The sequence below is a fragment of the Salvelinus fontinalis genome, chromosome 30 (genome assembly GCF_029448725.1).
Source record: "Salvelinus fontinalis isolate EN_2023a chromosome 30, ASM2944872v1, whole genome shotgun sequence".
NCBI lineage: Eukaryota > Metazoa > Chordata > Actinopteri > Salmoniformes > Salmonidae > Salvelinus > Salvelinus fontinalis.
This window is the reverse complement of record NC_074694.1, coordinates 21,151,223-21,177,705: the sequence shown is the minus strand read 5'-3', so window position 1 is coordinate 21,177,705 and position 26,483 is coordinate 21,151,223. Positions and strand designations below refer to the sequence as shown.

The 26,483-nt window shown below is 44.3% G+C and overlaps 1 protein-coding gene across 1 annotated transcript in view; it reads left to right on the top strand.

The window, feature by feature from the left end:
* Positions 1 to 26,483, top strand: part of LOC129828793 (protein kinase C epsilon type-like) — a 150,508-nt gene that overhangs the window by 95,221 nt on the left and 28,804 nt on the right. The window contains exon 11 of the mRNA XM_055890003.1: positions 16,126 to 16,280. Coding sequence (XP_055745978.1) covers positions 16,126 to 16,280 — 155 coding nt within the window. The remainder of the gene's footprint in view (positions 1 to 16,125; positions 16,281 to 26,483) is intronic.

Genomic DNA, 26,483 nt, shown 5'->3' with positions numbered 1-26,483 from the left:
TTGGAGAACACAACCAGAGTTAGTAACACTTTGTCCAAAATACATGTTAATCATGTTAATACACATGCATACATATCAAACGTTCCACTGCCTATTGATAGTTACTGACGTTAGGTGGTGAAGTGTAGGATGGTAAACCGGGTCGTCCCATGAATAGAGTGCCTTTTGGGTAGTTACATTTGTTCAGGAATATCTATTTATTTCACAGAATTTAACATTCTGTCAGAAAGAGCACATGCTCAACTTTATAACAAACATGGTTTCCCACATGAAAACACACTATTAGTGGAATTTTTCAACATGGTTTAGTTTTATCAAAATGTACATACATAATGTCACAAGGTCATAAAAGGCACTCTATTTGGGGAACAACTCATCCATAAGTAAACGGTACCCAGTAGGTTAGTGTTGTGTGGGTTCTTTACCAACACTTCTGCATTTCTGTACATTTCTGTGGATTTCTGTGCATTTCTGTGCATTTGGCACATTAAATATGTATCTAACGCAGAGCTCATGAAAATTCATGAAAGCAGTTTGTGTGTATCTTTCCTCCCACATATAAACTATGCCTACTGTATGTGGAAGCTGGTAGGTGTTTATCATATGCATTGACCTCTGTACAGTCTGCCAGGCTTTCTGAGTCAATGCATTTGAGTTAATGAGCCTTTGTTCGAAGTTGTAGACATCTTACACCCTGCCGTCCATTCTGTACCTGTCTCGTCTTTTCCACTGGCTCTCTTTCAACTGATGGACAATGACAGACATGGTTGGCTTTGTTGCAGTTCTGGGCATCCACCCATTTAGCTTGACACACAAACTCACGCACAGCTCAAGCCAGGTGCCTCATCTCACAAGTCCTTGCAGAATCAGTTACAATTTCTCCTACACACTTTTATGCACATACAGTACATGTAAACATACATACTTTTACAAACATACAATGAGTGGACAAAACATTAGGAACACCTTGCTCTTTCCATGACATAGACTGACCAGGTGAAACCAGGTGAAAGCTATGATCCCTTATTGATGTCACCTGTTAAATCCACCTCAATCAGTGTAAATGAAGGTGAGAAGACAGGTTATAGATGGATTTTTAAGCCTTGACACAATTAAGATATGGATTGTGTACAGTATGTGTGCCATTCAGAGGGTGAATGGGCAAGACAAAATATTTAAGTGCCTTTGAACGGGGTGTGGTAGTAGGTGCCAGGCACACCGGTTTGAGTGTGTCAAGAACTGCAACGCTGCTGAGTTTTTCACGCTCAACAGTTTCCTGTGTGTATCAAGAATGGTCCACTACTCAAAGGACATCCAGCCAACTTGTCACAACTGTGGGAAGCATTGGAGTCAACATGGGCCAGCATCCCTGTGGAAGGCATTCGATATCATGTAGTCGAGTGGTTCTCAGTCCTGGTCCCGGGGACCCAAAGGGGTGCACATTTTAGTTTTTGCCCTAGCACTACACACCTGATTCAAATCATCAAAGCTTGATGATGAGTTGATGATTTGAATCAGGTGTGTAGTGCTAGGGCAAAAACAAAAATGTGCACCCCTTTGGGTTCCCAGGACCAAGATTGAGAACTAGTGTTGTAGTCCATGCCCCGACAAATCAAGGCTTTTCTGATGGGGTGCAAGTCAATATTAGGAAGGTGTTCTTAATGTTTTGTGAACTCAGTGTACTGTACATGTACTGTAGACACAAGCGATAAATGAAGCACTTCAAACTTCAAACCCAGTATGACCACATTTCTCTTTATTATTTGCCTGTGGGGTTAAGTGGTCCCTGAGTGGGTTTTGGGCGATCAAGGCAGGGTTTACAGAAGGGAGAGGAGGTAACCTTTTTTCAAGCATCTTGTTTATTTTCTCAGAGTGGCCTGGAATATACTGCAGTAACTATATGACGTGCTCCATTCCTCATTTATTTATTTCTACCGATTCCCCAAACACGCCGGGGAACATTGTGTTCTGGCAGAGAGAGGGGGGGAAGGGGGCAGAGAGTGGAGCGAACAGAGGAGAGGAAGAGGGGAAGGTGCTCAGGCAAAGGGATGATTGAGGAGGACAAGTAGGGAGAGAGGAGGAGAGGGATGAAGGGTTTAACACATCGTAACGCAATTGAATCTCTACTCATAGTCAAGTCCCTCATCCTCTCTCTCTCTCCACCTCTCCCTGTCTCTCTCTCTCTCCCTGTTCCTCTCCCTCTCTCTCCCTGTCTCTCTCTCCCTCTCTCTTCCTCTCTCTCTCTCTCTCTCTCTCTCCCTCCACCTCGCCCTGTTCCTCTCCCTTTTTCTCCACCTCTCCCTTTCTCTCTCTCTCTCCACCTCTCCTTGTCTCTCTCTCTCTCCCTGTTCCTCTCCCTCTCTCTCCCTGTCTGTCTCTCTCTCTCCCTCTCTCTCTCTCTCCACCTCTCCCTGTTCCTCTCTCTCTCTCTCTCTCTCTCTCTCTCTCTCTCTCTCTCTAACACACACACACACACACACACACCTTAAAGAGGCAGTTGTCTAGGGACGGAGATGTGGGGTTTGTGTTTGGCCCAAACAAGTGGATTGTTACAGGTTTTACATAAGAGGGTCCTGATTCTTATCAGGCTTGATGTGTATTCCATATGCTGTTTGTTTTCTCTGCCCCCCTCCTTCCATCCCCACTCCCCCACAATGGCAGGTTGATGTTTATTGTCATGAATCTTGCCCTGGAGGCAGAACTGAGTGGTTTCTGCTAGATGGGCCAGATGCAAAGTCAAAATGTACTATATCATAAAAATGTATGAAAACAAAAATGTGCTTTTTGGTCAGCTAGTGACTACTGCAAAGATGCCTCCAGTACATGAGTAATCGCAATGAATGCCACAATGGGGACTGGAGGACCAGGAGGGCTTCGCATTGGTCCACTTGGAACTGTCACGCTTAATCACGCCCCCAGCTCCTGCTGCCTTATGTAACATTGATTCCACATCAATTGAGAAGAATGATGTCCTATACGTCAATAGATTGGGATTCCCACCCGTTAAAGACTCTCAAAGGGTCTGCGTCTCAAGTGGCACCCTATTCCCTACATGGTGCACTGCTTTAGACGAGGTGCACTATGTAGGGAATAGGGTGCCATTTGGGATGGGGTGCCAGAATAGGGTGCCATCTGCAGGCTACATAAGGGCAACGAGGCCCTTGGAGAGAGTTGGTGAGCAGAGCTGATAGGGTTATTGAAACAGAAGGCCTCATACACTGCAGGTTTACAGCATGGAATGTGGCAAGGCTAAGTAGAGGAAGGGCCTCAGTTAAACAGGGATCCATCTCTGAGCAATGCTGTGCAGTTTTTATTTATATACAGTATATTGTTTCTACCCTTTTTCTCCCCAATTTCGGGGTATCCAATTGATAGTTCAATTGGTAATCTTGTCTCATCGCTGCAACTCCCGTACGGACTCGGGAGAGGCGAAGGTCAAGAGCTGTGCGTCCCCCGAAACACAACCCGACCAAGCCGCACTGCTTCTTGACACAATGCCCGCATATCCCGGAAGCCAGCCGCAATGTGTTAGAGAAAACATTGTACACCTGCCGACCGTGTCAGCGTGCATGCGCCCGGTCTGCCACAGAAGTCGCTAGAGCACGATGGGACAAGGACATCCCTGTCGGCCAAACCGTTCCGTAACCCGGACTACGCTGGGCCAATTGTGCGCCGCCCCATAGGTCTCCCGGTCGCAGCCGGCTGCGACAGAGCCTGGACTCGAACCAGGCTCTCTAGTGGCACAGCGATGCACTGTGATGCAGTGGCTTAGACCACCGTGTCACTCTGGATGGCAATACTGTACTGTATCTATCTATTCTTATTTTACCAGGTCAGTTGACTGAGAATACGTTCTCATTTACAGCAACGACCTGGGGAATAGTTACAGTGGAGAGGAGGGGGGTTGAATGAGCCAATTGGAATATGGGGATGATTAGGTGGCCATGATGGTATGAGGGTTAGACACCGGGGTTAGCACCCCTACTCTTACCATAAGTGCCATGGTATATCTTTATTGACCACAGAGAGTCAGGAGTCAGAATTTGTTCTTAACTGACTTGCCTAGTTAAAGAAAGTTTTCTGCAGTTCTACACATTTTGCCATGGGGTGGAGAGAAATTTTTGAAATGTTATAACATTTGATGTAATTCTACTCATTTTGCCATGGGGCAGATAGTGTTTTTTTCTCTCCGTTTTACAGCTAATTTCCTGCAATTATTCCCATTTTGCCATGGGGTGGTGAGAAATTGTTCCAGTTTTAAAGGGGCCTGAGGCCCTAATTGACCGCTTATGTTGTTCATGCCTGGAGCCGGCCCTGAGCATGGTACCCATTTAAAGGGAACAGTTTGGAGATTACTACCAAAGTTGAGGACACAACAGTTGACCTGACACAAGACTGAATCTGAACACTACACTGTTGATTTTATGTGCATTTTACATTTACTGTACTTTTCGCCACATTTGTTGATAACGAAATCTGAAATACTCTGAGTACGTTCAGTAACATGATAAGCACATTCCCGGAAAATGCGGGGTAGGTGCAACATAAGACAAATCAATTACAAGGGTTTGAGTGAGAGGTTGTCTGCATGCTTCCCATCCGAAACAGTTGGGAACAGTTTTTGTGACGTTTTGTTCGTTCTGGTTCCGGCAAGGTTTTTTTCGGTGTTTGTGCAAACACATTTCTTCTCTCGAGGCAAGCCAAAGTTCGATGCCGAAGTCTATGCCCTTTCGATGGTTATTGGTCAAGAGTATGTATTCTTCAATTAAGTTGTCACGACGTCCGCCGAAGTCTGCTCCTCTCCTTGTTCGGGCGGCTTTCGGCGATCCACGTCACCGGCTTTCTAGCCATCGCCGCTCCATTTTTCATTTGTCCATTTGTTTTGTCTTGTCCCATACACACCTGGTTTTCATTCCCTAATTTATCTACATGTATTTAGCCTTCTGTTTCCCATCATGTCTTTGTGTGTAATTGTTTATTGTTATGTGGTTTGTCAGGCACATTACTTTTGTTATTTCTGTGGTTTTGGCACTTGTATGTTTTTATTGTGCTGCCAATTTGGAACGGAATTAAAGTGCGCCTGTTTGCTACACTCTGCTCTCCTGCACCTGACTTCGCCTCCGCTACACATGTTTAACATGTTTGTTGACATTCACCGACAGACAACTCGTCTTCATGCACCTGAGAAATACTGCACCAAACAGTTTACTTAAATTAATGGCAGATTTCTTGAATTATCTTAGATTAATTCTGACTATTTTGAGGAAGTGTGTACTGGCTACGGAGTCTCTAGATAGACATACAATACTATTTCTGCTTTTTCTTGTTTATCAAAGGTCTTTTAAGGGAGTATGCGAGCACACTCATTCGGTTTGCCTAGCCGAACCGAAGCATGTGGAAGCCTTAACTGGTGTCTCCAAGTGTTCACACACCTCTCCAAAGTGCGCACAGTTCCCAAATAATTTTAATGCACTTTTATGACTCAAAGAAGAGGCTTCAACAATACGTTTTTTTTTTGCTCTCCTAGCTGTGCCGTTGAGGAACTGCAGATGTAGGATCTTAATTTGAGACATTTTGCTACAGCAGGAAAACAATCCTGCAGCAACAGGAAATGTGAATTATTATGTGGATTATAATATATTATTATATATATTTTTGGTAAGGGTTGATACATTTTCCTTTACGGCAAATCAAGTTTGACATTTTAAAGTGGAAATCATAAACTTTAGAAGCCTTTTTAAACCTTGAATACACAAGTTTGCATTTCCTGCTGTGCAGAAATATTCTCAGCAACAAAAGAGTGATCAAATTAATATCTTACATCTGTAGAACAAGCACACTTGTAGTTGTTTTGTTTGGAACACAACCCTGCATCCCCGCCATCACACAATTACTGTTGTTGTTTACGCAATCCAAATACAGCCCATTATAAATCGCAATCTGGGTCAGGTCGGCATCATTAGAAAGCTTGTTCTATTGCCAACATGACTAGCTAAGTTATCAAATACGATTCGGATCTTACAGTGTAAGGCTTTCACAGGGAAATTCAGAGAAAAATATCATAATTTTGGTGTGCATAGAAAGGAGTCATGCATCGGATTTTCTTCCCAACTGACAAATATAGTTCCATTCTGCTCAGTTGGGGCGGCAGGTAGCCTAGTGGTTAGAGCGTAACCGAATCCCCGAGCTGACAAGGTAAAAACCTGTCCTTCTGCCCCTGAACAAACCCACTGCTTCCAGGTAGGCCGTCATTGTAAAAAAAGATTTGTTCTTAACAGACTTGCCTAGTTAAATAAAGGTTCAATAAATAAAAATAAATAAAATGTCATTGTGTAATGCCAGGTCATCTTGTAACTGTACATCAAACATAGTGATCATAAACATTGACATTGTATATGACCTGAGTTTTATGATATGGAAATGTGAAGTGCACATTTGGACTCACGCATGTTTGGCTTGTATGACATCAAAGCGGTATTTATTATAATCCTCAACGCCTCATCTTTCTAAATACATAGAGTCCTCTTAATGTACAGCATTTCCCTCACTCAGACAACAAAAAAGTTGCTCAATTAGCAGGAGGGATGGGGGCAACTTCTTGTTGAATGGAGTGCTCAAGTTCAGAACGGCTGTCAGTCAAAACCCATACAGAGCTGTGAAGCGCAGAGCCAGAGCTCTGACGTCATGTACAGCATGGTACTGTACAGCCACTGCGTCACAATTTAGGTGCATATCAGTGCCCAAATATGTCATTTTCAACCTGCATATGGGTATGAGTGTAAAGGGCTACAACGTAAACTCTTAGCGACCCGTGGACTGAGCTCCAGCCTCCAGTCTTAATCACCGTCAGGATCACAGCCCTTATCGGCCTAATTACCATTCTGAAATGTAAGTAATGTTATACAAGAGTTTCATGCAGAACCTGCTTAGGCCGTGTATAGCTGCTTATGCTGCCGGACAGAGACAAAGAGACAGGGGAAGAGAGAAAGAGAGAGGGAGTGAGAGAGAGAGTAAGAGATAGTTCTAGGAAAGGGATTATCATGCTGGGGGGGGGGGGGGGGGGGGGCGTGCGCAGAGCTTAGCCAGGTATCCAAAAGAGCCATTCTTCTGTGGGAAGAAAACGAGCGAGAGTAAGACTGTGAGAGAACGAGGGAGTGAAAGAGAGAGGGAGAGAGAGAGAAAGAAAGAAAGAAAGAAAGAAAGAAAGAAAGAAAGAAAGAGCGAGGGGGAGAGAGAGAGAGAGAGGGGCAACGATCTAAAAGGAAGAGACAGTGAACTGTTCAGGGCATTATTTGAGCCCATGTAAAGACAAAGCAGCCCTGCCACCTAGTCCTTGGAGCTCTTCCCACCTTTGCACGGTACTTTCTGTTCTCTCTCGATTCCCCTCATTTTCTCCTAATGGCATCAGTGAGTGAATGGGCCTTCTTTAGGCCGTTGGCTGGGCCCTGGAGTCTGACTCTGGGTTGGAGGTGACTTGGCAGCCACCAATAGGTTGGTTCTCTGTTTTTACTCCATTAATTGTGGCGGTTTATTATAGTTCTCCTCTCCCTGACAGCTGTGCACACAGCCAAATAGGAGCCGTACCATAACCAAAACACACCCGCATGCTGGACGAGCTACATGCACATGCATGCACACGCGCACACACACACACACACACACACACACACACACACACACACACACACACACACACACACACACACACACACACACACACACACACACACACACACACACACACCAGTCTGGCCAAGTTTAGAGTATGTCTCTACCCCCCAAATTAATCACTGTATAGAGTGATTAATGAATGACGTCCGTGGTTGAAATACGGTGTGTTTTTAAACTCATTCAGATTCATCCATAATGAATAATTTGGCACAATATGCACAGTATGCATGTCTATGCTTTCTAATGGGCCTTTTATTTGCCTTTTGGTCCTGAAAAATAATTTGCTCACAGGTAATTGATTTACTTTTGAGGTTCATGTACTTTCATGGAATGGTGAAAGATAAGCTGCAGAGCATTCTTGCTGAGTGACACATTGGCAGAGGTCCTTTGTCTTAATTTGTTGTGATTGAGATTGTTCCATGGCTGGAGAGTCTTCCATTAACTGAATTGAATGTGTGTTCTACCTTGGGTATTCAAATGGTCACTCTAAGTGGAACCTATTAATGATAGTGTTAGAACAGGGGTGGGCGAACTACAACCTGGGGGCCGTAAGCGGCTACAGAGCCCTTTCAATTTGGCCCACGTGAGGTTGAGGTGTGGGGGATTATTCTTTTGGGTAAGAAAAACACTCCAGGTCACTCTTGGATGTCTAAAACTAGATGATAATGGGCCTATATATTTTGAAATAATTGTCATTTTTCTGGCCCGCAAATTGATTTTGACAAACAAATCAGTCCCCAAAAAATCTGTGCGGCCCACTGTTGAACTTTGAAATCCTGATGTGGCCCTCGAGCCAAAAATGTTGCCCACCCATGGTTTAGAATGGTGATATAGGGACATCGTTATTACACAGTGGTTATGCTCACATCTTCCAAGTGTCCCATTTTAAGGTTCTGTGGCTCTTCTTGCTCAGGATCCTCCCCCTGACTCCGCCTTTCCTGGCTGACCCCAGCAACGGGGAACGTGGGAACGTGTGTGTGTGTGTGTGTGTGTGTGTGTGTGTGTGTGTTTGTGTTTGTTTGTGTGTGTGGGGGCGGGGGGGGGGGGGGGGGGGGGGGGGGGGGCGGGGGGCGGACAGCCACAGCAGAGGCGGACATCTGTCTGTCTAAACAGTACATCATCTTTCTATCTCTCCACCTCTCTCTTCTTGTTATCTAGCTATGCTCTCTGTCTCCCCCCTTTAATTTTCTAGCTATCGTATTGTTCACATAAATCATTCCCCCCTGTCATAGAGGGACTTTGACAAGGTATTCTGAAGACAAATGCCCTTATGGACATAAAAGCGTTTGATTATTTGAACCTTGAAGTGTGCATTTCAGTGGTTTGTCTGACCAACTCAATATTGTGTACCACAAGATTGTTGATCTTTGAGTCACACACACACACACACACACACACACACACACACACACACACACACACACACACACACACACACACACACACACACACACACACACACACACACACACACACACACACACACACATGCTATCTGTGTGTGTAGTTTGTGTTGCGGATACAACTGTTGTGGGAGATACCCGTGTCCCAGTGTGTATCCTGGAGGGGTCTTTGGCCCAAGCTGGGTTTAGACAAGATTAACGACTTTCTGATTGCTTCAGCAAATGGAAAATGGCTGCTATTTATGGCCTTTGTGGGGGTGTTCAGCATGTATGTGTTTTACTTTGAGTGCCTTGTCAACAAAAACATTTTTTGCCAAGGGGTTTCACACAAAGAGAGGGGCTTTTATATCTTAGAACTAATAGTATAATGGACATATAATACAGACATGAAACAGACTATTTCTCTGGGGGTTACTAGTGGTGTGTCAGGATCAACTCATGACTGAAGCACTAACTTCAATCCTGATGTGAGAAACAACTAAATACTGGTCCCGGCTCAGATTTAAGGGAATACAAGTTACAGACTACCTAACGACTCCATCTAATTGAAATCATCCAACTCCCAGTTCTCATGGAAACAGTCCACCCTCTACAGCGGAGACACCATGCCCTGTCTCCCCCCTGCCACTACCCACCCCACCAACCAGGTAGTGGCAGAGCTGTGCGCAGTCTGACCATGTCTGGTCCTGCGGCAGGTAGCCTAGCAATTAGAGTGTTGGGCTGAATACCTGAGCCATCAAGGTGAAGCATCTGTCATTGTGTCCTTGAGCAAGGCACTTAACCCTAATATGCTCCAGGGGTGGCGTAATACTATGTCTGACCCTGTAAAACAACACCTTTCACTGCACCTATCCAGTCAATGTGACAATAAAACATGACAATTTTCCAGTTCCACACAACATGTAGTTCAATAACATGACAAATGAAGTGGAGCTTGTATATGTCCAAACACACAGAGCAGAACAGGCTGATTGTGAGTGTCTTAAAGTGCGTTCGGACCTGAGAGCTCTGCGCTTCACCCTTCAGCCTCAGTCACTATGTAACGCTCCGATTAGAGCTTTCTGATTAGAAGGGAGGGGGGAGATGGAGAGAGAGAGAGCGTGTCATGATTGCTGGGATTTTTGCTTATGTAAAGAGATCCGTCACGAGGTTGTTTGTTTTTTATTCTCCCTCCCCAGAACGGGAAAAATGCCTCAGCTAATGACGACCTTAGAAAAGAACACTCTCTCCTGCTGGGGATTGACAGCTTCTTGGTAAAGGGTGTGCATGCATGTATGTCTGTGTGTGTGTACTACTGTACATGAGTGCATGTGTGTGTGCATGAACTGCACACTCTATAAAAATGCTGGGTTGTTTGGTTGACCCAACTGCTGGGTTGCAGGCGTTGGGTAACTTAGTTGGGTCGTTTTCTTTAAAGGGTTATTGGTGCTGGGTTATTGAGATATGACCCAGTGGGTCAGATCAAAAGACTGAAGGCTTAGGTTAGTAGGGGCGTGGCTAGTTCTTTTTAGCCACCCACGAGAGTAAATGTAATTTCTGTTCATCTGTTGTATAGTTATCACATGTTAAGGTCGGACATTGACATTTTTTTGTAGCTTCAATGATGCTTACAGAAGTGTATGAATTTCCTAAAAGCCTATGTAAATCCCATTGTTTGGATACAATAAGGTGGTATATTTAAGCAATAAGGCCCGAGATGTTGTGGTATATGGCCAATATACCACGGCTAAGGGCTGTTCTTATGCATGATGCATCGCGGAGTGCCTGGATATAGCCATTAACCGTGGTATATTGGCCATATACCACAAACCCCCAAGATGCCTTATTGCTATTAGAAGCTGGTTACTGAAGTAATTAGAGCAGTAAAAACAGATGGTTTGTCAAACCCATGGTATATGTTCTCATATACCATGGCTGTTAGCCAATCAGCATTCTGGGCTGGAACCACCCAGTTTATAATGTACCTTACTAGGCAATAAGGTGGTGTACCTTATTAAAATATGTAATAAATAATCATAATTTTATAGAAGAATGTGTAAAAAATAATAAGGAAAATTTAAATTTGCAGGATGTAAACTTAAGACCACCCGTGTTCTCATGGGTGGCCAATAAGATCTAGCTGAAAGCCACGCATCTAATAAGCCACACCTCATGAAAATAACCTAACGATTACATTTAAAAAAACAGCTGCTAGGTCACTCCAGCATGAGAGTAAAAAATACCCAACTGGCGGTTAAATTAACCCATGTTTGGCTAATCCCAACAACCCAACTTGGTGGGTTATGCACGCAACCCAACTGGCTGGGTCAAAACAACCCAGCATGTGTTCTGTCCAATATTTACCCAGCGCTGGGTTACCAAAACAATCCAAATCAAATAGTTTTTAACCCAGCATTTTTTACAGTGCATGTTTGTGTGAGAATATGTCTGTACAAATGTGTGTGTGTCCAAAAGTCAGTCTGATGGAGTTGCAGTCTGATGGAGTTCACCAGCATTCTATTCAGTATCACAGAGAGAAAACCTTCCATCAGAGCAGTGGGTCAGATTTGACAGCTCTGGAAAAAAGTATTGTTCTGTAATTGAATAGTTTGCCTTGATTCATTTCATGTGAAAAACATTTTTCATCATGTAATGGGACACAGCGCCTGTGGAGGGAGACTGGGGGTAATGGGAGTACTGTGTGTATGTGTGTGTGTGTGTGTGTGTGTGTGTGTGTGTGTGTGTGTGTGTGTGTGTGCGTGCGTGCGTGCGTGCGTGCGTGCGTGCGTGCGTGCGTGCGTGCGTGCGTGCATTTAATCTCTGAATGAGAATGAGTAGGAGCGGGTGAGAGGTTGAGTGATTGTCCTGTGTGTGTGTGTACAGTGTGTGCGTGTCTGTCCTCATGTGGATGTGTATGGGTGACTATGTTACAGACTTTAATTACATTAGTTTGTGTCTCTCGTGAGTCATGTATTACAATTAATGATGGTGTGTGTGTGTGTGTGTGTGTGTGTGTGTGTGTGTGTGTGTGTGTGTGTGTGTGTGTGTGTGTGTGTGTGTGTGTGTGTGTGTGTGTGTGTGTGTGTGTGTGTGTGTGTGTGTGTGTGTGTGTGTGTGTGTGTGTGTGTATTCCTCTGGCCAGTGAGTGTGTCTCACTGAGCAGGGTCAGCCTGCTGTTCTGGGCTTAAGGATAAACATTCTTGAGCTGTGTCCAGGGCCACACACAATACGCTCTGTACCGAAATTATAATGATTTCCTGCTGCTATCAGCATCACAAAGCTGCCTAGTTTTTAACGGGAAAGAACTGTGTGGTAATCTCCTACTGTAATTACTTAAACTGTGGTGAAAAAAAATTGAACACCAATTCTCAAAGAAATGAAAGTTCAATCTGACTTTCTTTTTTTGCTGTACTATACTGATGGGTTATATTAATGTTCATGTCTTGAGAAACTGCTTGTCAGAACATGGAATGAAACGAAAACATTAATGACCAGACCAACCTCAGCATGTACCTACCCTTTGTAAATGTTATGGAACATATCCTTTGAAAAGAGCTGAAGGAAATCTGATTGGGTTGTTCAATACACCCCCCCCCCCACACACACACCCACACAGAGATTGTTTTGGGTCTTGGCGGTTATCTGGCCATCGGGGCTTTTCTCTGTGTCGGCGCTGGGAAGCCAGTATCTGTACCTTTTTTAATTAGAAGAAGGAAATGTTTATTCACATTTGATTGGGTGGGACTTGCTCTGACTCGGACACATTTAAACAAACTATTTCAGCATCCTGTTTAAATTAGCTTTCAGAATGAGAAAAAAACGCTGAGGTGGACTGCTGGAAATGTAAGGCTTCAGCCGAGAAAAATTGTTCCAATAACTGTTCCGAGAGTTTTATAGCTTTGATAAAATACTGAAAGCACCACGAGTCAACTAAATTGCTAAATTGCTCAATGTCCTGGAAAAAAACAGAACACTCATTTACTGGACAGAACATAAGTTTGCAGCACAGCATTTACTAGAAGGAGATTAGGTCACAGAAATGTGTCTTCTGCTCTATCCAAAACTCCGATGTACACACACATACACACATTAGGTTGGAGACGATGTAGCAGAGGACAGCTATAGTGCAGCACCCATAAGCAGTTTACACTGTAACAATGCTTTACCACATTTAGCCTTCTCCTCATCTCCTACTGAATGTAGCATTAACAACCAAGTGAGGGGAGTCTACCATTCCCCTAGCAGTGTGAGAGGGTAGCCTACCATTCCCCTAGCAGTGTGAGAGGGTAGTCTACCATTCCCCTAGCAGTGTGAGAAGGTAGTCTACCATTCCCCTAGCAGTGTGAGAGGGTAGTCTACCATTCCCCTAGCAGTGTGAGAGGGTAGCCTACCATTCCCCTAGCAGTGTGAGAGGGTAGTCTACCATTCCCCTAGCAGTGTGAGAAGGTAGTCTACCATTCCCCTAGCAGTGTGAGAGGGTAGTCTACCATTCCCCTAGCAGTGTGAGAAGGTAGTCTACCATTCCCCTAGCAGTGTGAGAGGGTAGCCTACCATTCCCCTAGCAGTGTGAGAGGGTAGTCTACCATTCCCCTAGCAGTGTGAGAAGGTAGTCTACCATTCCCCTAGAAGTGTGAGAGGGTAGTCTACTATTCCCCTAGCAGTGTGAGAAGGTAGTCTACCATTCCCCTAGCAGTGTGAGAAGGTAGTCTACCATTTCCCTAGCAGTGTGAGAGGGTAGTCTACCATTCCCCTAGCAGTGTGAGAAGGTAGTCTACCATTCCCCTAGCAGTGTGAGAGGGTAGTCTACCATTCCCCTAGCAGTGTGAGAGGGTAGTCTACCATTCCCCTAGCAGTGTGAGAAGGTAGTCTACCATTCCCCTAGCAGTGTGAGAAGGTAGTCTACCATTCCCCTAGCAGTGTGAGAGGGTAGTCTACCATTCCCCTAGCAGTGTGAGAGGGTAGTCTACCATTCCCCTAGCAGTGTGAGAAGGTAGTCTACCATTCCCCTAGCAGTGTGAGAGGGTAGTCTACCATTCCCCTAACAGTGTGAGAAGGTAGTCTACCATTCCCCTAGCAGTGTGAGAAGGTAGTCTACCATTCCCCTAGCAGTGTGAGAGGGTAGTCTACCATTCCCCTAGCAGTGTGAGAAGGTAGTCTACCATTCCCTTAGCAGTGTGAGAAGGTAGTCTACCATTCCCCTAGCAGTGTGAGAGGGTAGTCTACCAATCCCCTAGCAGTGTGAGAAGGTAGTCTACCATTCCCCTAGCAGTGTGAGAAGGTAGTCTACTATTCCCCTAGCAGTGTGAGAAGGTAGTCTACCATTCCCCTAGCAGTGTGAGAAGGTAGTCTACCATTCCCCTAACAGTGTGAGAAGGTAGTCTACCATTCCCCTAGCAGTGTGAGAAGGTAGTCTACCATTCCCCTAACAGTGTGAGAAGGTAGTCTACCATTCCCTTAGCAGTGTGAGAAGGTAGTCTACCATTCCCCTAGCAGTGTGAGAGGGTAGTCTACCATTCCCCTAGCAGTGTGAGAAGGTAGTCTACCATTCCCTTAGCAGTGTGAGAAGGTAGTCTACCATTCCCCTAGCAGTGTGAGAGGGTAGTCTACCATTCCCCTAGCAGTGTGAGAAGGTAGTCTACCATTCCCCTAGCAGTGTGAGAAGGTAGTCTACCATTCCCCTAGCAGTGTGAGAAGGTAGTCTACCATTCCCTTAGCAGTGTGAGAGGTAGTCTACCATTCCCCTAGCAGTGTGAGGCCTATTTTCTCCTGTGTTAGGTTGTACAGTTCAAGGCTGTAGTCAATGAAGCAGAGGCCAAGCATTACACTAATATTGTAACACTAAGCATTCTAGTCTCCTCATGTCACTTAAATCCCTAAACCACATTGATCTCCGTGATTCATCACAGATTTGCATTGCTTGCTCTTTAGGGGTTTGGGCGAGTGTCTCTCAAACACTGTGTGACAACTGCTGATGTATAAAAGGCTGACGTTTGAGATCCAGCTCATCATATCCCATACTAGAATCCATGAATCCTGGGGAATTGACTACATGTTATAGTAATGACTTTTAATGACCTTCAGTAAATAACCAGACTGAGACTCCTCAATCTGCAAGTACTAGACCTGCTCCTACACAGAGTGCAGTAATACAGTACTGTAGGTGGGGTGTCGGGAATACAGTACTGTAGGTGGGGTGTCGGGAATACAGTACTGTAGGTGGGGTGTCAGTAATACAGTACTGTAGGTGGGGTGTCAGTAATACAGTACTGTAGGTGGGGTGTCATTAATACAGTACTGTAGGTGGGGTGTCAGTAATACAGTACTGTAGGTGGGGTGTCATTAATACAGTACTGTAGGTGGGGTGTCGGGAATATAGTACTGTAGGTGGGGTGTCATTAATACAGTACTGTAGGTGGGGTGTCAGTAATACAGTACTGTAGGTGGGGTGTCAGTAATACAGTACTGTAGGTGGGGTGTCATTAATACAGTACTGTAGGTGGGGTGTCAGTAATACAGTACTGTAGGTGGGGTGTCAGTAATACAGTACTGTAGGTGGGGTGTCAGTAATACAGTACTGTAGGTGGGGTGTCAGTAATACAGTACTGTAGGTGGGGTGTCAGTAATACAGTACTGTAGGTGGGGTGTCAGTAATACAGTACTGTAGCTGGGGGGCTTAGTTTTAGGGGCAGGTATTGATTGCTGACCGTAAGGACCACAGTTATTTGTGAAGGTGGAAGTGTGGAGGGGTTAATGCAGGGTTAAGGCTGGTTTAATATGCTCTAATTGATCGGTAATACTGGTTCTACTCAGAGGGTCACACTGTCGAACTACAGGTCAATCTTTATTGAGCTGAATTGAATAGCTACATGATAATTGTAACAGTCTACTTCCACAATGCGATCTGATTAACTGATTATCTGATTAACTCTTTATTCTTTGAGACACACAGTACAACTAATCTCTGGTCTTTATAGTGGTTGTTTTAATCATGGGTGAAAAAGATGTAACACTTCTTCTTGTCTTACTGTCTTTCTCTCTGTCTCTCCTCCTCCTCCTCTCCCTCCATCTCCAGGACCGTCTGTTCTTTGTGATGGAGTACGTGAACGGAGGAGACCTTATGTTCCAGATCCAGCGTTCCAGGAAGTTTGACGAGGCGCGCTCTCGCTTCTACGCCGCCGAGGTCACGTCTGCCCTCATGTTCCTTCACCAACATGGAGTAATCTACAGGTAACACACACACAAATACACACAGGCACGTACGCACGCGTGTTCACACACACACATATACACACACACAAACACACACACACACACACACACACACACACACACACACACACACACACACACACACACACACACACACACACACACACACACACACACACACACACACACACACACACACACACACACACACTAGCCTGTTAGTGGTAGCACCTAATAACATTGTATACAGAAAAACTTAACTCGACTCTAAGGCGCTAAACTTCACCATGACATACTAGCCTGGTTAAGGGTTGCAACATTCTGTTAACATCCTGGAATCCTGGAGATTCTGGAAAATCCCTGGGGATTTTCAGAAAGTTACTGGAATTTTGCAGTTAACCCACTGTTCCCCGGCAGGCTGTCATTGTAAATAAGATTTTTTTCTTAACTGACTTGCCTAATTAAACAAAGGTTAAATAAAATAAAAATACACATTTTGCTACCCTCGTCTGGTTAGAGATCAGTTTGTGATTTTTTTGCTCCCTTTATCGTAATTGTTTTACCAAACATGACAGACTGATCTGGGGCCAGGCTTATAATGATAGACCTACAGTATACCATAACGCTATCCTGTTATTTCAACATTCCAATTCCAATGCTATCCGAATTCTATTATATCAAATTATATTCAACCCAGTTGAACTCAACTTGAACTCAATTGCCTCACTATTACAGTAATTGTTCAATGATGACTATTCTGTTATGGGCTGATATCTAGGTACAGTAGCCCAGTATGTCCCTAACCCGGGGACTGTGGGGGGGGGGGGGGGGGGGGGGGGGACATCTGTGGTTAGACTGGGCCAACACTACCTCACTCTCTCCTCCGTCAAACAACATCCTTCCCAGAAGTAACTCTTTTCTACCAGTGACAGTCACAGCATCATTGTCAACCAATAACAACACAGACAGACTATCAGAATGCATCTCCATGGAAAATCATAACATCATTGTAACAAGACAGTAGATTCAATCCAAATGTATTCCCACTTTCCCCCCCAAATAATAATAATAATGTACAGTCCAGATTTCGGTCTCACGCTAACTTTGAGTGAGGAGAATCTGACTTGGGATCAGGGGCCTTATGTATCAATCATCCCAGAGTAGGAATACTGATCTAACATCAGATCCCTCGTCCTTGCAATCTTATTCATTGGGATCTTAGATGTAAAACTGATCATAAACCAACACTTCTCTGAGATGCTTGATACAGGTCTTAGGGAGTCCAAAGCAGACTGAACTTTCAACTGAACTGGGTCAAAGTTCTAACGGGTTTATGTTGTGTTGTGTTGTTCGGGGCCATGGAGCCGGTGTTTATACCAGGTTGTTTACTGCCAGTGATGATTTATCCTGTTTCTGGCGCTCTGTTTATCCTCTCATCTCACTGTCGTTTACCACACACAAACCCAGACTCCCTCTGGGCTGCACAACTATGTTGCCCCTATGGACAGTAGTTCCCTTCTGGCAGCTATCAACTATGTTGCCCCTGTGGACAGTAGTTCTCTTCTGGCAGCTATCAACTATGTTGCCCCTGTGGACAGTAGTTCCCTTCTGGCAGCTATCAACTATGTTGCCCCTGTGGACAGTAGTTCCCTTCTGGCACTATCAACTATGTTGCCCCTGTGGACAGTAGTTCCCTTCTGGCAGCTATCAACTATGTTGCCCCTGTGGACAGTAGTTCCCTTCTGGCAGCTATCAACTATGTTGCCCCTGTGGACAGTAGTTCTCTTCTGGCAGCTATCAACTATGTTGCCCCTGTGGACAGTAGTTCCCTTCTGGCAGCTATCAACTATGTTGCCCCTGTGGACAGTAGTTCTCTTCTGGCAGCTATCAACTATGTTGCCCCTGTGGACAGTAGTTCCCTTCTGGCAGCTATCAACTATGTTGCCCCTGTGGACAGTAGTTCCCTTCTGGCAGCTATCAACTATGTTGCCCCTGTGGACAGTAGTTCTCTTCTGGCAGCTATCAACTATGTTGCCCCTGTGGACAGTAGTTCTCTTCTGGCAGCTATCAACTATGTTGCCCCTGTGGACAGTAGTTCCCTTCTGGCAGCTATCAACTATGTTGCCCCTGTGGACAGTAGTTCCCTTCTGGCAGCTATCAACTATGTTGCCCCTGTGGACAGTAGTTCTCTTCTGGAAGCTATCAACTATGTTGCCCCTGTGGACAGTAGTTCCCTTCTGGCAGCTATCAACTATGTTGCCCCTATGGACAGTAGTTCCCTTCTAGCAGCTATCAACTATGTTGCCCCTGTGGACAGTAGTTCCCTTCTGGCAGCTATCAACTATGTTGCCCCTGTGGACAGTAGTTCCCTTCTGGCAGCTATCAACTATGTTGCCCCTGTGGACAGTAGTTCCCTTCTGGCAGCTATCAACTATGTTGCCCCTGTGGACAGTAGTTCCCTTCTGGCAGCTATCAACTATGTTGCCCCTATGGACAGTAGTTCCCTTCTGGCAGCTATCAACTATGTTGCCCCTATGGACAGTAGTTCCCTTCTGGCAGCTATCAACTATGTTGCCCCTGTGGACAGTAGTTCCCTTCTGGCAGCTATCAACTATGTTGCCCCTGTGGACAGTAGTTCCCTTCTGGCAGCTATCAACTATGTTGCCCCTGTGGACAGTAGTTCTCTTCTGGAAGCTATCAACTATGTTGCCCCTGTGGACAGTAGTTCCCTTCTGGCAGCTATCAACTATGTTGCCCCTGTGGACAGTAGTTCCCTTCTGGCAGCTATCAACTATGTTGCCCCTGTGGACAGTAGTTCCCTTCTGGCAGCTATCAACTATGTTGCCCCTATGGACAGTAGTTCCCTTCTGGCAGCTATCAACTATGTTGCCCCTGTGGACAGTAGTTCTCTTCTGGAAGCTATCAACTATGTTGCCCCTGTGGACAGTAGTTCCCTTCTGGCAGCTATCAACTATGTTGCCCCTATGGACAGTAGTTCCCTTCTGGCAGCTATCAACTATGTTGCCCCTGTGGACAGTAGTTCCCTTCTGGCAGCTATCAACTATGTTGCCCCTGTGGACAGTAGTTCCCTTCTGGCAGCTATCAACTATGTTGCCCCTGTGGACAGTAGTTCTCTTCTGGCAGCTATCAACTATGTTGCCCCTGTGGACAGTAGTTCCTTTCTGGCAGCTATCAACTATGTTGCCCCTGTGGACAGTAGTTCCCTTCTGGCAGCTATCAACTATGTTGCCCCTGTGGACAGTAGTTCCCTTCTGGCAGCTATCAACTATGTTGCCCCTGTGGACAGTAGTTCTCTTCTGGCAGCTATCAACTATGTTGCCCCTGTGGACAGTAGTTCCCTTCTGGCAGCTATCAGTCTCCAACGCTTTGAATAGACCCAGCTCTAAACAGCCACCACCTACAGTACATGGGCTTTCTAGGAGTTTCTGTGCCCAGTGTTCTTGGTGCCCATCTTGACATGAGGACCCCTCAACCACCCGTGGTTGGGAGTTGGGAGTTCGAAACCCACCCAGTCTGTTTTCACCTCCACCACCATGACCTCCTAACAGGAAAAGTCCTATTTAAAGCTTGATGTTGTATTGAATTAAGGCTTCGTCAACGCCTCTCTTCCTGGACTTAGTCATTCCGAGAGCTAAAGGAAACAGCCAGGCTCCAATGGAATGCAGAGGAAAATAAAGTCACCCCCCCACTCACTCTCTTACTCACTCACTCACTAACTAACTAACTGACTCACTCACTCACCCACTCACTAACTAACTAACTCACTCAGTCACTCACTCACTTACTCACCCACTCACTAGGTATTTGTCAGTATACTGGCCCTCTCTGATTTAGACTATAAGCACTCAGAGGGAAATCTACAGTCTTCTGTTTAGTCTGTAACCCCAGGGGTCATGATTTAGTATCCTCTTAGAGTGAGCCACCTGCATAACATTAGACCAACTGACAAACAATGCTATGAATCGGTCTCCTCACGCTGAATGTGCAATGCAGGTATTATTTAGTATTGGCTGTACACCCAAAGCTGCCTTGGTTAATGGGCAGATTAGTGTTATTGTGTCACCTATGGGCAGAAATGTTTTGGAAAGTTATAAAATCCTAAAGTCATAATTTCTGTTAATGTCATTTCTTTAGAAACAGTTTAAAATATATATTTGATAAATTAAATAAAAATCAACATATCAGCCAGGGTTGGAATGACACTTTAGAGCGTCTGTGTTTGCGCACATCACCTGCGAGTGAGAGGCGTGTTGGCCATTGCTCAAGGAGAGAGAGGCAGGTAAGCCTTTAAAATATGATAGAGAACAGACTAATAACTAGGTAGCCAATTCAAAACAAACCTTGTACTCTAGATAACTGTTTAGCTATTATTAGCATGTATTCATGTTTTTGTCATGTCATGTCCTAGCAGACTCAACTCAAGTCGAGTTTAGTCCGCTAGTCATTTCCCGAAAAGCTTTCCACTGACACTAGCAAATAAGGCCATACACAGTTGATTAACTTTCTTGAACGATTCATATGATTCATTTAGACAATTCTTTTTGACAAAATGAACAATTCACTTCGCCATTGTATTAGTTGGGATTCAGGTCAATCACGGTGAATCAAATCATGTGAATCAAAATAATAATTTGTGAATCACGAACAGTAATTTTAGGAAAAAATATTTAATGTAGCCTTTCTTTTGGATTATTTGGCTTCAAAACGTGTTTTGTAGATACTTCCAGTTGATTTGGGCATACACTGTATGGGACATTGCAACTCAATAGTTAGTCTGCCTGCAAAATAAACACGTCTAAGGTAGCTATGATAAATATGACTAATCTCGAAAAGGTACATTTCCTGAAGAACATTTTTGGGCTTGCTTCAGCTGAATAAATAATTTTTTGCCTACCATAGCCATTTGATCTTTGATGTATTGAATGAGCTAATTATTTCAAAAGGCATGAAACGTATTTGGTTGTAATGTTGCAATGTTATACATCAAGGTTGGTCAATCATTTTCCAGGAGAGCTAATGGGTGTGCAGGCTTTTATTCCAGTCCCCCTCTGACAAACCACGTTTTAGAAATGAGCTGCTTGACCGGACCTTGATAAGCTGTCTCTGATGTGTTTGAGCAGGGCTTGATAAGCTGTCTCTGATGTGTTTGAGCAGGGCTTGATAAGCTGTCTCTGATGTGTTTGAGCAGGGCTTGATGAGCTGTCTCTGATGTGTTTGAGCAGGGCTTGATAAGCTGTCTCTGATGTGTTTGAGCAGGGCTTGATAAGCTGTCTCTGATGTGTTTGAGCAGGGCTTGATAAGCTGTCTCTGATGTGTTTGAGCAGGGCTTGATAAGCTGTCTCTGATGTGTTTGAGCAGGGCTTGATAAGCTGTCTCTGATGTGTTTGAGCAGGGCTTGATAAGCTGTCTCTGATGTGTTTGAGCAGGGCTTGATAAGCTGTCTCTGATGTGTTTGAGCAGGGCTTGATAAGCTGTCTCTGATGTGTTTGAGCAGGGCTTGATAAGCTGTCTCTGATGTGTTTGAGCAGGGCTTGATAAGCTGTCTCTGATGTGTTTGAACAGGGCTTAATAAGCTGTCTCTGATGTGTTTGAGCAGGGCTTGATAAGCTGTCTCTGATGTTTTTGAGCAGGGCTTGATAAGCTGTCTTTGATGTGTTTGAGCAGGGCTTGATAAGCTGTCTCTGATGTGTTTGAGCAGGGCTTGATGAGCTGTCTCTGATGTGTTTGAGCAGGGCTTGATGAAAAGTCTGCACACCCAGTAGCTCTCCAGATTGGGGGTTGACCCCATGCACTGGCATACCGGACACCCCCACAGCCCCCACGGGGGGGGGGGGGGGGGGGGGCACAAGCTCTGGGGACCCATGCGCCAGTCATCGATGTCTAACATGTTTTATGTAATAAATAATCTTGACAGTAACCCTCCAGAAAGTAATTAATTCGTGAACTTTTTTAATTTCCATATGTACTAGGAAGCGAAGTGTTTGTTTCTTGGGCTTCAGGAATGTGCCTGAAAAAGTGCCCCAAGTCTTGATTTTTTTTTTTAACTGGTTGTATAAGGGGAATATCGTCGAACAAATGCCGTGGTCAAGACTACGACGGTGCCAGTGCAATGAGTGGAGGTTACTCAGATGTTCAAAAGGGCATATCAGACCAAGAACCTAATGCATCTTAGGTAGTTCTTGATGAGTTTTAGTTTAGAAAACCATCTCTCCGCAGAAGCGACAGTTACAGGGATGCTAAAAACAGCTTGATTACCTTAGCAACATCAGGGAAACAGGGCAGAAGGGAGGAGTGCTTCAAATTCAGCAGTTCTGTAACATCTTTAATTGAGCCTCTCATTCTCCTTAATTCCCTATAGGAAGCTCTGAAGACAGGTTGTCTGGATACTGGACAGCTAATAAATTAGCAGATGCAAACAGTTTATCATATTTAGCGGACAACAGTTCTGGAGAGCTTGAGCAAATAAAGCGTTTTTTGATTTTGGTTCATATTGGTGAACCGGCATTTGAGTTGTGTGGTTGCAGTATTAACTGCCCCTTATCTCTGGTAGATCATGGCATTCATCATTCAAGACTACGTTTAAATTGTGTGCAGTGCAATGGACATATAATGCACAATGTCTTAGGACAGACTGTCTGAGTTGGCAACACTCACTATAGAAAACTGTCGGGGCCACAACCTGGAACTACAGGCCAGGGGAGCCTCTCAAGTTGGATTTAATTTGATTTATGCTTAATTTAATTTACCTTGAATATTGCAGCCTGTTTGTGTAGGCTATTAGCCAGACAAAACCTGCTGAGTTCAACAATAAATAGTGGCTGAATTTATCCTCAAGCCGACTACATTTTTTCTCGTTGTAAGTCTATTTGATGTGTAATTTTTATTTTAAAAAGTTTATAAATAGGACCTACACTACCGGTCAAAAGTTTTAGAACACCTACTCATTCAAGGCTTTTTCTTTATTTTTTACTATTTTCCACATTGTATAACACATATGGATGAAATAAACAAATGGAATTATGTAGTAACCAAAAAAGTGTTAAACAAAACAAAATATATTTTAGATTTGAAATTCTTCAAATAGCCACCCTTTGCCTTGATGACAGCTTTGCACACTCCTGGCATTCTCTCAACCAGCTTCATGAGGTAGTCACCTGGAATGCATTTTAATTAACTGGTGTGCCTTCTTTCCTTCTCAATGTGTTTGAGCCAATCAGTAGTGTTGTGACAAGGTAGGTCGGTATACAGAAGATAGCCCTATTTGTTAAAAGACCAAGTCCATATTATGGCAAGAACAGCTCAAATAAGCAAAGAGAAACGAAAGTCCATCATTACTTTAAGACATGAAGGTCAGTCAATACGGAACATTTCAAGAACCTTGAGTGCAGTCGCAAAAACCATCAAGTGCTATGATGAAACTGGTTCTCATGACAACCGCCACAGGAATGGAAGAGTTACCTCTGCTGCAGAGGATACGTTTATTAAAGTTACCAGCCTCAGAAATTGCAGCCCAAAAACATGCTTCACAGAGTTCAAATAACAGACATTGTGGAGTAGACTGTGTGTCAGGCCTTCATTGTCGAAATACTGCAAAGAAACCACTACTAAAGGACACCAATAAGAATAAGAGACTTACTTGGCCCAAGAAACTTGAGCAATGGACATTAGACCGGTGAAAATTTGTCCTTTGGTCTGGAGTCCAAATTGGATATTTTTGATTCAAACCGCAGAGTAGGTGAATGGATTATCTCCGCATTTGTATTTCCCACCGTGAAGCATGGAGGAGGAGGTGTTATGGTGTAGGGGTGCTTTTCTGATGATTTATTTAGAATTCAAGGCACACTTAACCAGCATGGCTACCACAGCATTCTGCAACGAAACGCCATTCCATCTTGTTTGGGCTTAGTGGGACTATTATTTGTTTTTCAACAGGACAATGACCCAACACACCTCCAAGCTGTGTAAGGGCTATTTTACCAAGAATGAGAGTGATGGAGTGCTGCATCAGATGAACTGGCCTCCACAATCCGCCGACCTCAACCAAATTGAGATGGTTTGGGATGAGTCGAACCGCAGAGTGAAGGAAAAGCAGCCAACAAGTGCTTAGCAAATGTGTCCTTCAAGGCAAATGGTGGCTATTTGAAGAATCTCAAATATAAATATATTTTGATTTGTTTAACACTTTTTTGGTTACTTCATAATTCCATATGTGTTATTTCATAGTTTTGATGTGTTCACTATTATTCTACAATGTAGAAAATAGTAAAAATTAAGAAAAACCCTTGAATTAGTAGGTGTTCTAAAAGTTTTGACCGGTAGTGTAAATAGCAGCTAAATACAGTATATAGCTATAGATAGTACACTGCATAATGAAACAATCCCTAGTACGCTAGTGTTTTGAGGGTGGACTGACTGTATTTTTTGGTATTAATAGACTGTTTTTGCACACAACAACTTTCTATCTGGGGCTGGGAGAGAGCACAAGGATGGCTCAAGTCTTGCACGTTCAGGTAGCCTATACAGGACAGCTGTATATTCTAAAAAATATATTGGTACCTGATTAGTATTCTGTTGTATGGAAAATGTATTTGACAATCTGCAGTGTTTAAATTTCCAACATGAATTACTGAAAAAGTAATTGCATTATCACCACCAGCCAGCAGTCTAAAAATGGCAACATTGCGACACCTTGTATATCTTTGTGAAATGTTAGGCTTAAGCTGAGAAAATGACGACCAAATAGACCTACCAATAAACATTTATCCATTAGCTAAAGCAAAGCTGAGCCATTGCACCATAGAAAGCCTATCATCGATTTGATAGTCATGCAGCTGCATAGACATGTTGCAATTTCAGCACCATGGACATTGATCGGTAGTTTACTTTGTGAGTGGCTATCTGGCTATCTGGCTGACACGTTCAATTAAAATGTTTCGCTCCTAGCAGTGAGTCACGTGGCCGTGGCTTGCTATATAAAGCAGGCAGACATGCATTGAAGCATTCAGTTACTGTTCGATTGAATGTTAGAATGGGCAAAACGGGTGACGTAAGCGACTTTGAGCACGGTATGATCGTCGGTGCCAGGCGTGCCGGTTCCAGTATCTCAGAAATGGATGTCCTCCTGCGCTTTTCATGCACGACAGTGTCTAGGGTTTACAGAGAATGGTGCGACAAACAAAACACATCCAGTCAGCAGCAGTCCTGTGGCCGAGAACAGCACGTTGATGAGAGGTCGAAGGAGAATGGCAAGAATCGTGCAAGCTAACAGGTGGGCCACAAACAGGCAAATAACGGCGCAGTACAACAGTGGTGTGCAGAACGGCATCTCGGAACACACAACTCGTGCTTCCTTGTAGCGGATGGGCTATTATTGAAGCAGACGACCACACCGGGTTCCACTCCTGTCAGATAAAAACAAGAAGAAGCAGCTCCACTCGGCAGGTGGTCACCAACATACAATTAAGGGGTGGAAAAACATTGCCTGGTCTGACAAATTCCGATTCCTGTTGCGTCATGCTGATGGCAAAGTCAGGATTTGGCGTAAGCAGTATGAGTCCATGGCCCCATCCTGCCTGGTGACAATGGTGGTGGTGTAATGGTGTGGGGAATATTTTCCTGGCACACGTTAGGTTGCTTGATACCAGTTGAGCAACATTTTCATTCCCTGAAGAATTCAGGCTGTTCTGGAGGCAAAGGGAATCCGACCCGGTACTAGATGTACCTAACAAACTGGCCACTGAGTGTACATACATAGACGCTGCCAATTGTTGGTAATGGAAATTTGTTTAAAAGTCATGGAAAAGTCATGAAATTCCTTCTGTCAATATGTGTAGGTAGTTACCAGGCTAAGAAGTGACCAGCCAGTGTGAATTGTGTATTGTGTAAAATCAAAAGAATAATAGTCTGGCTACAGTATGTACTGTGGGTTGAAGGTGCTCTTTCTCTCTCTCCCTTTCTCCCCCTTATTCTCACTGTCTCTCTCCCCCTCTCTCTCTTTCTTTTGCTCTCTCTGTCTCTCTGGCTCTCTCTCTGTCGTTCACTCTCTCTCCTTCTCTCTGTCGCTTACTCTCTCTCTCTCTGGGCTGTGCAGTGAGCTTGTGTTCAAGACAGGAAAGTGGGTGAGACTATAGTCTGGACTCATTGTCCCTGTTCCTAATCAAAGGGTTCTGGCTACGTGATTTTAGCAGCGCAGAGTATAGC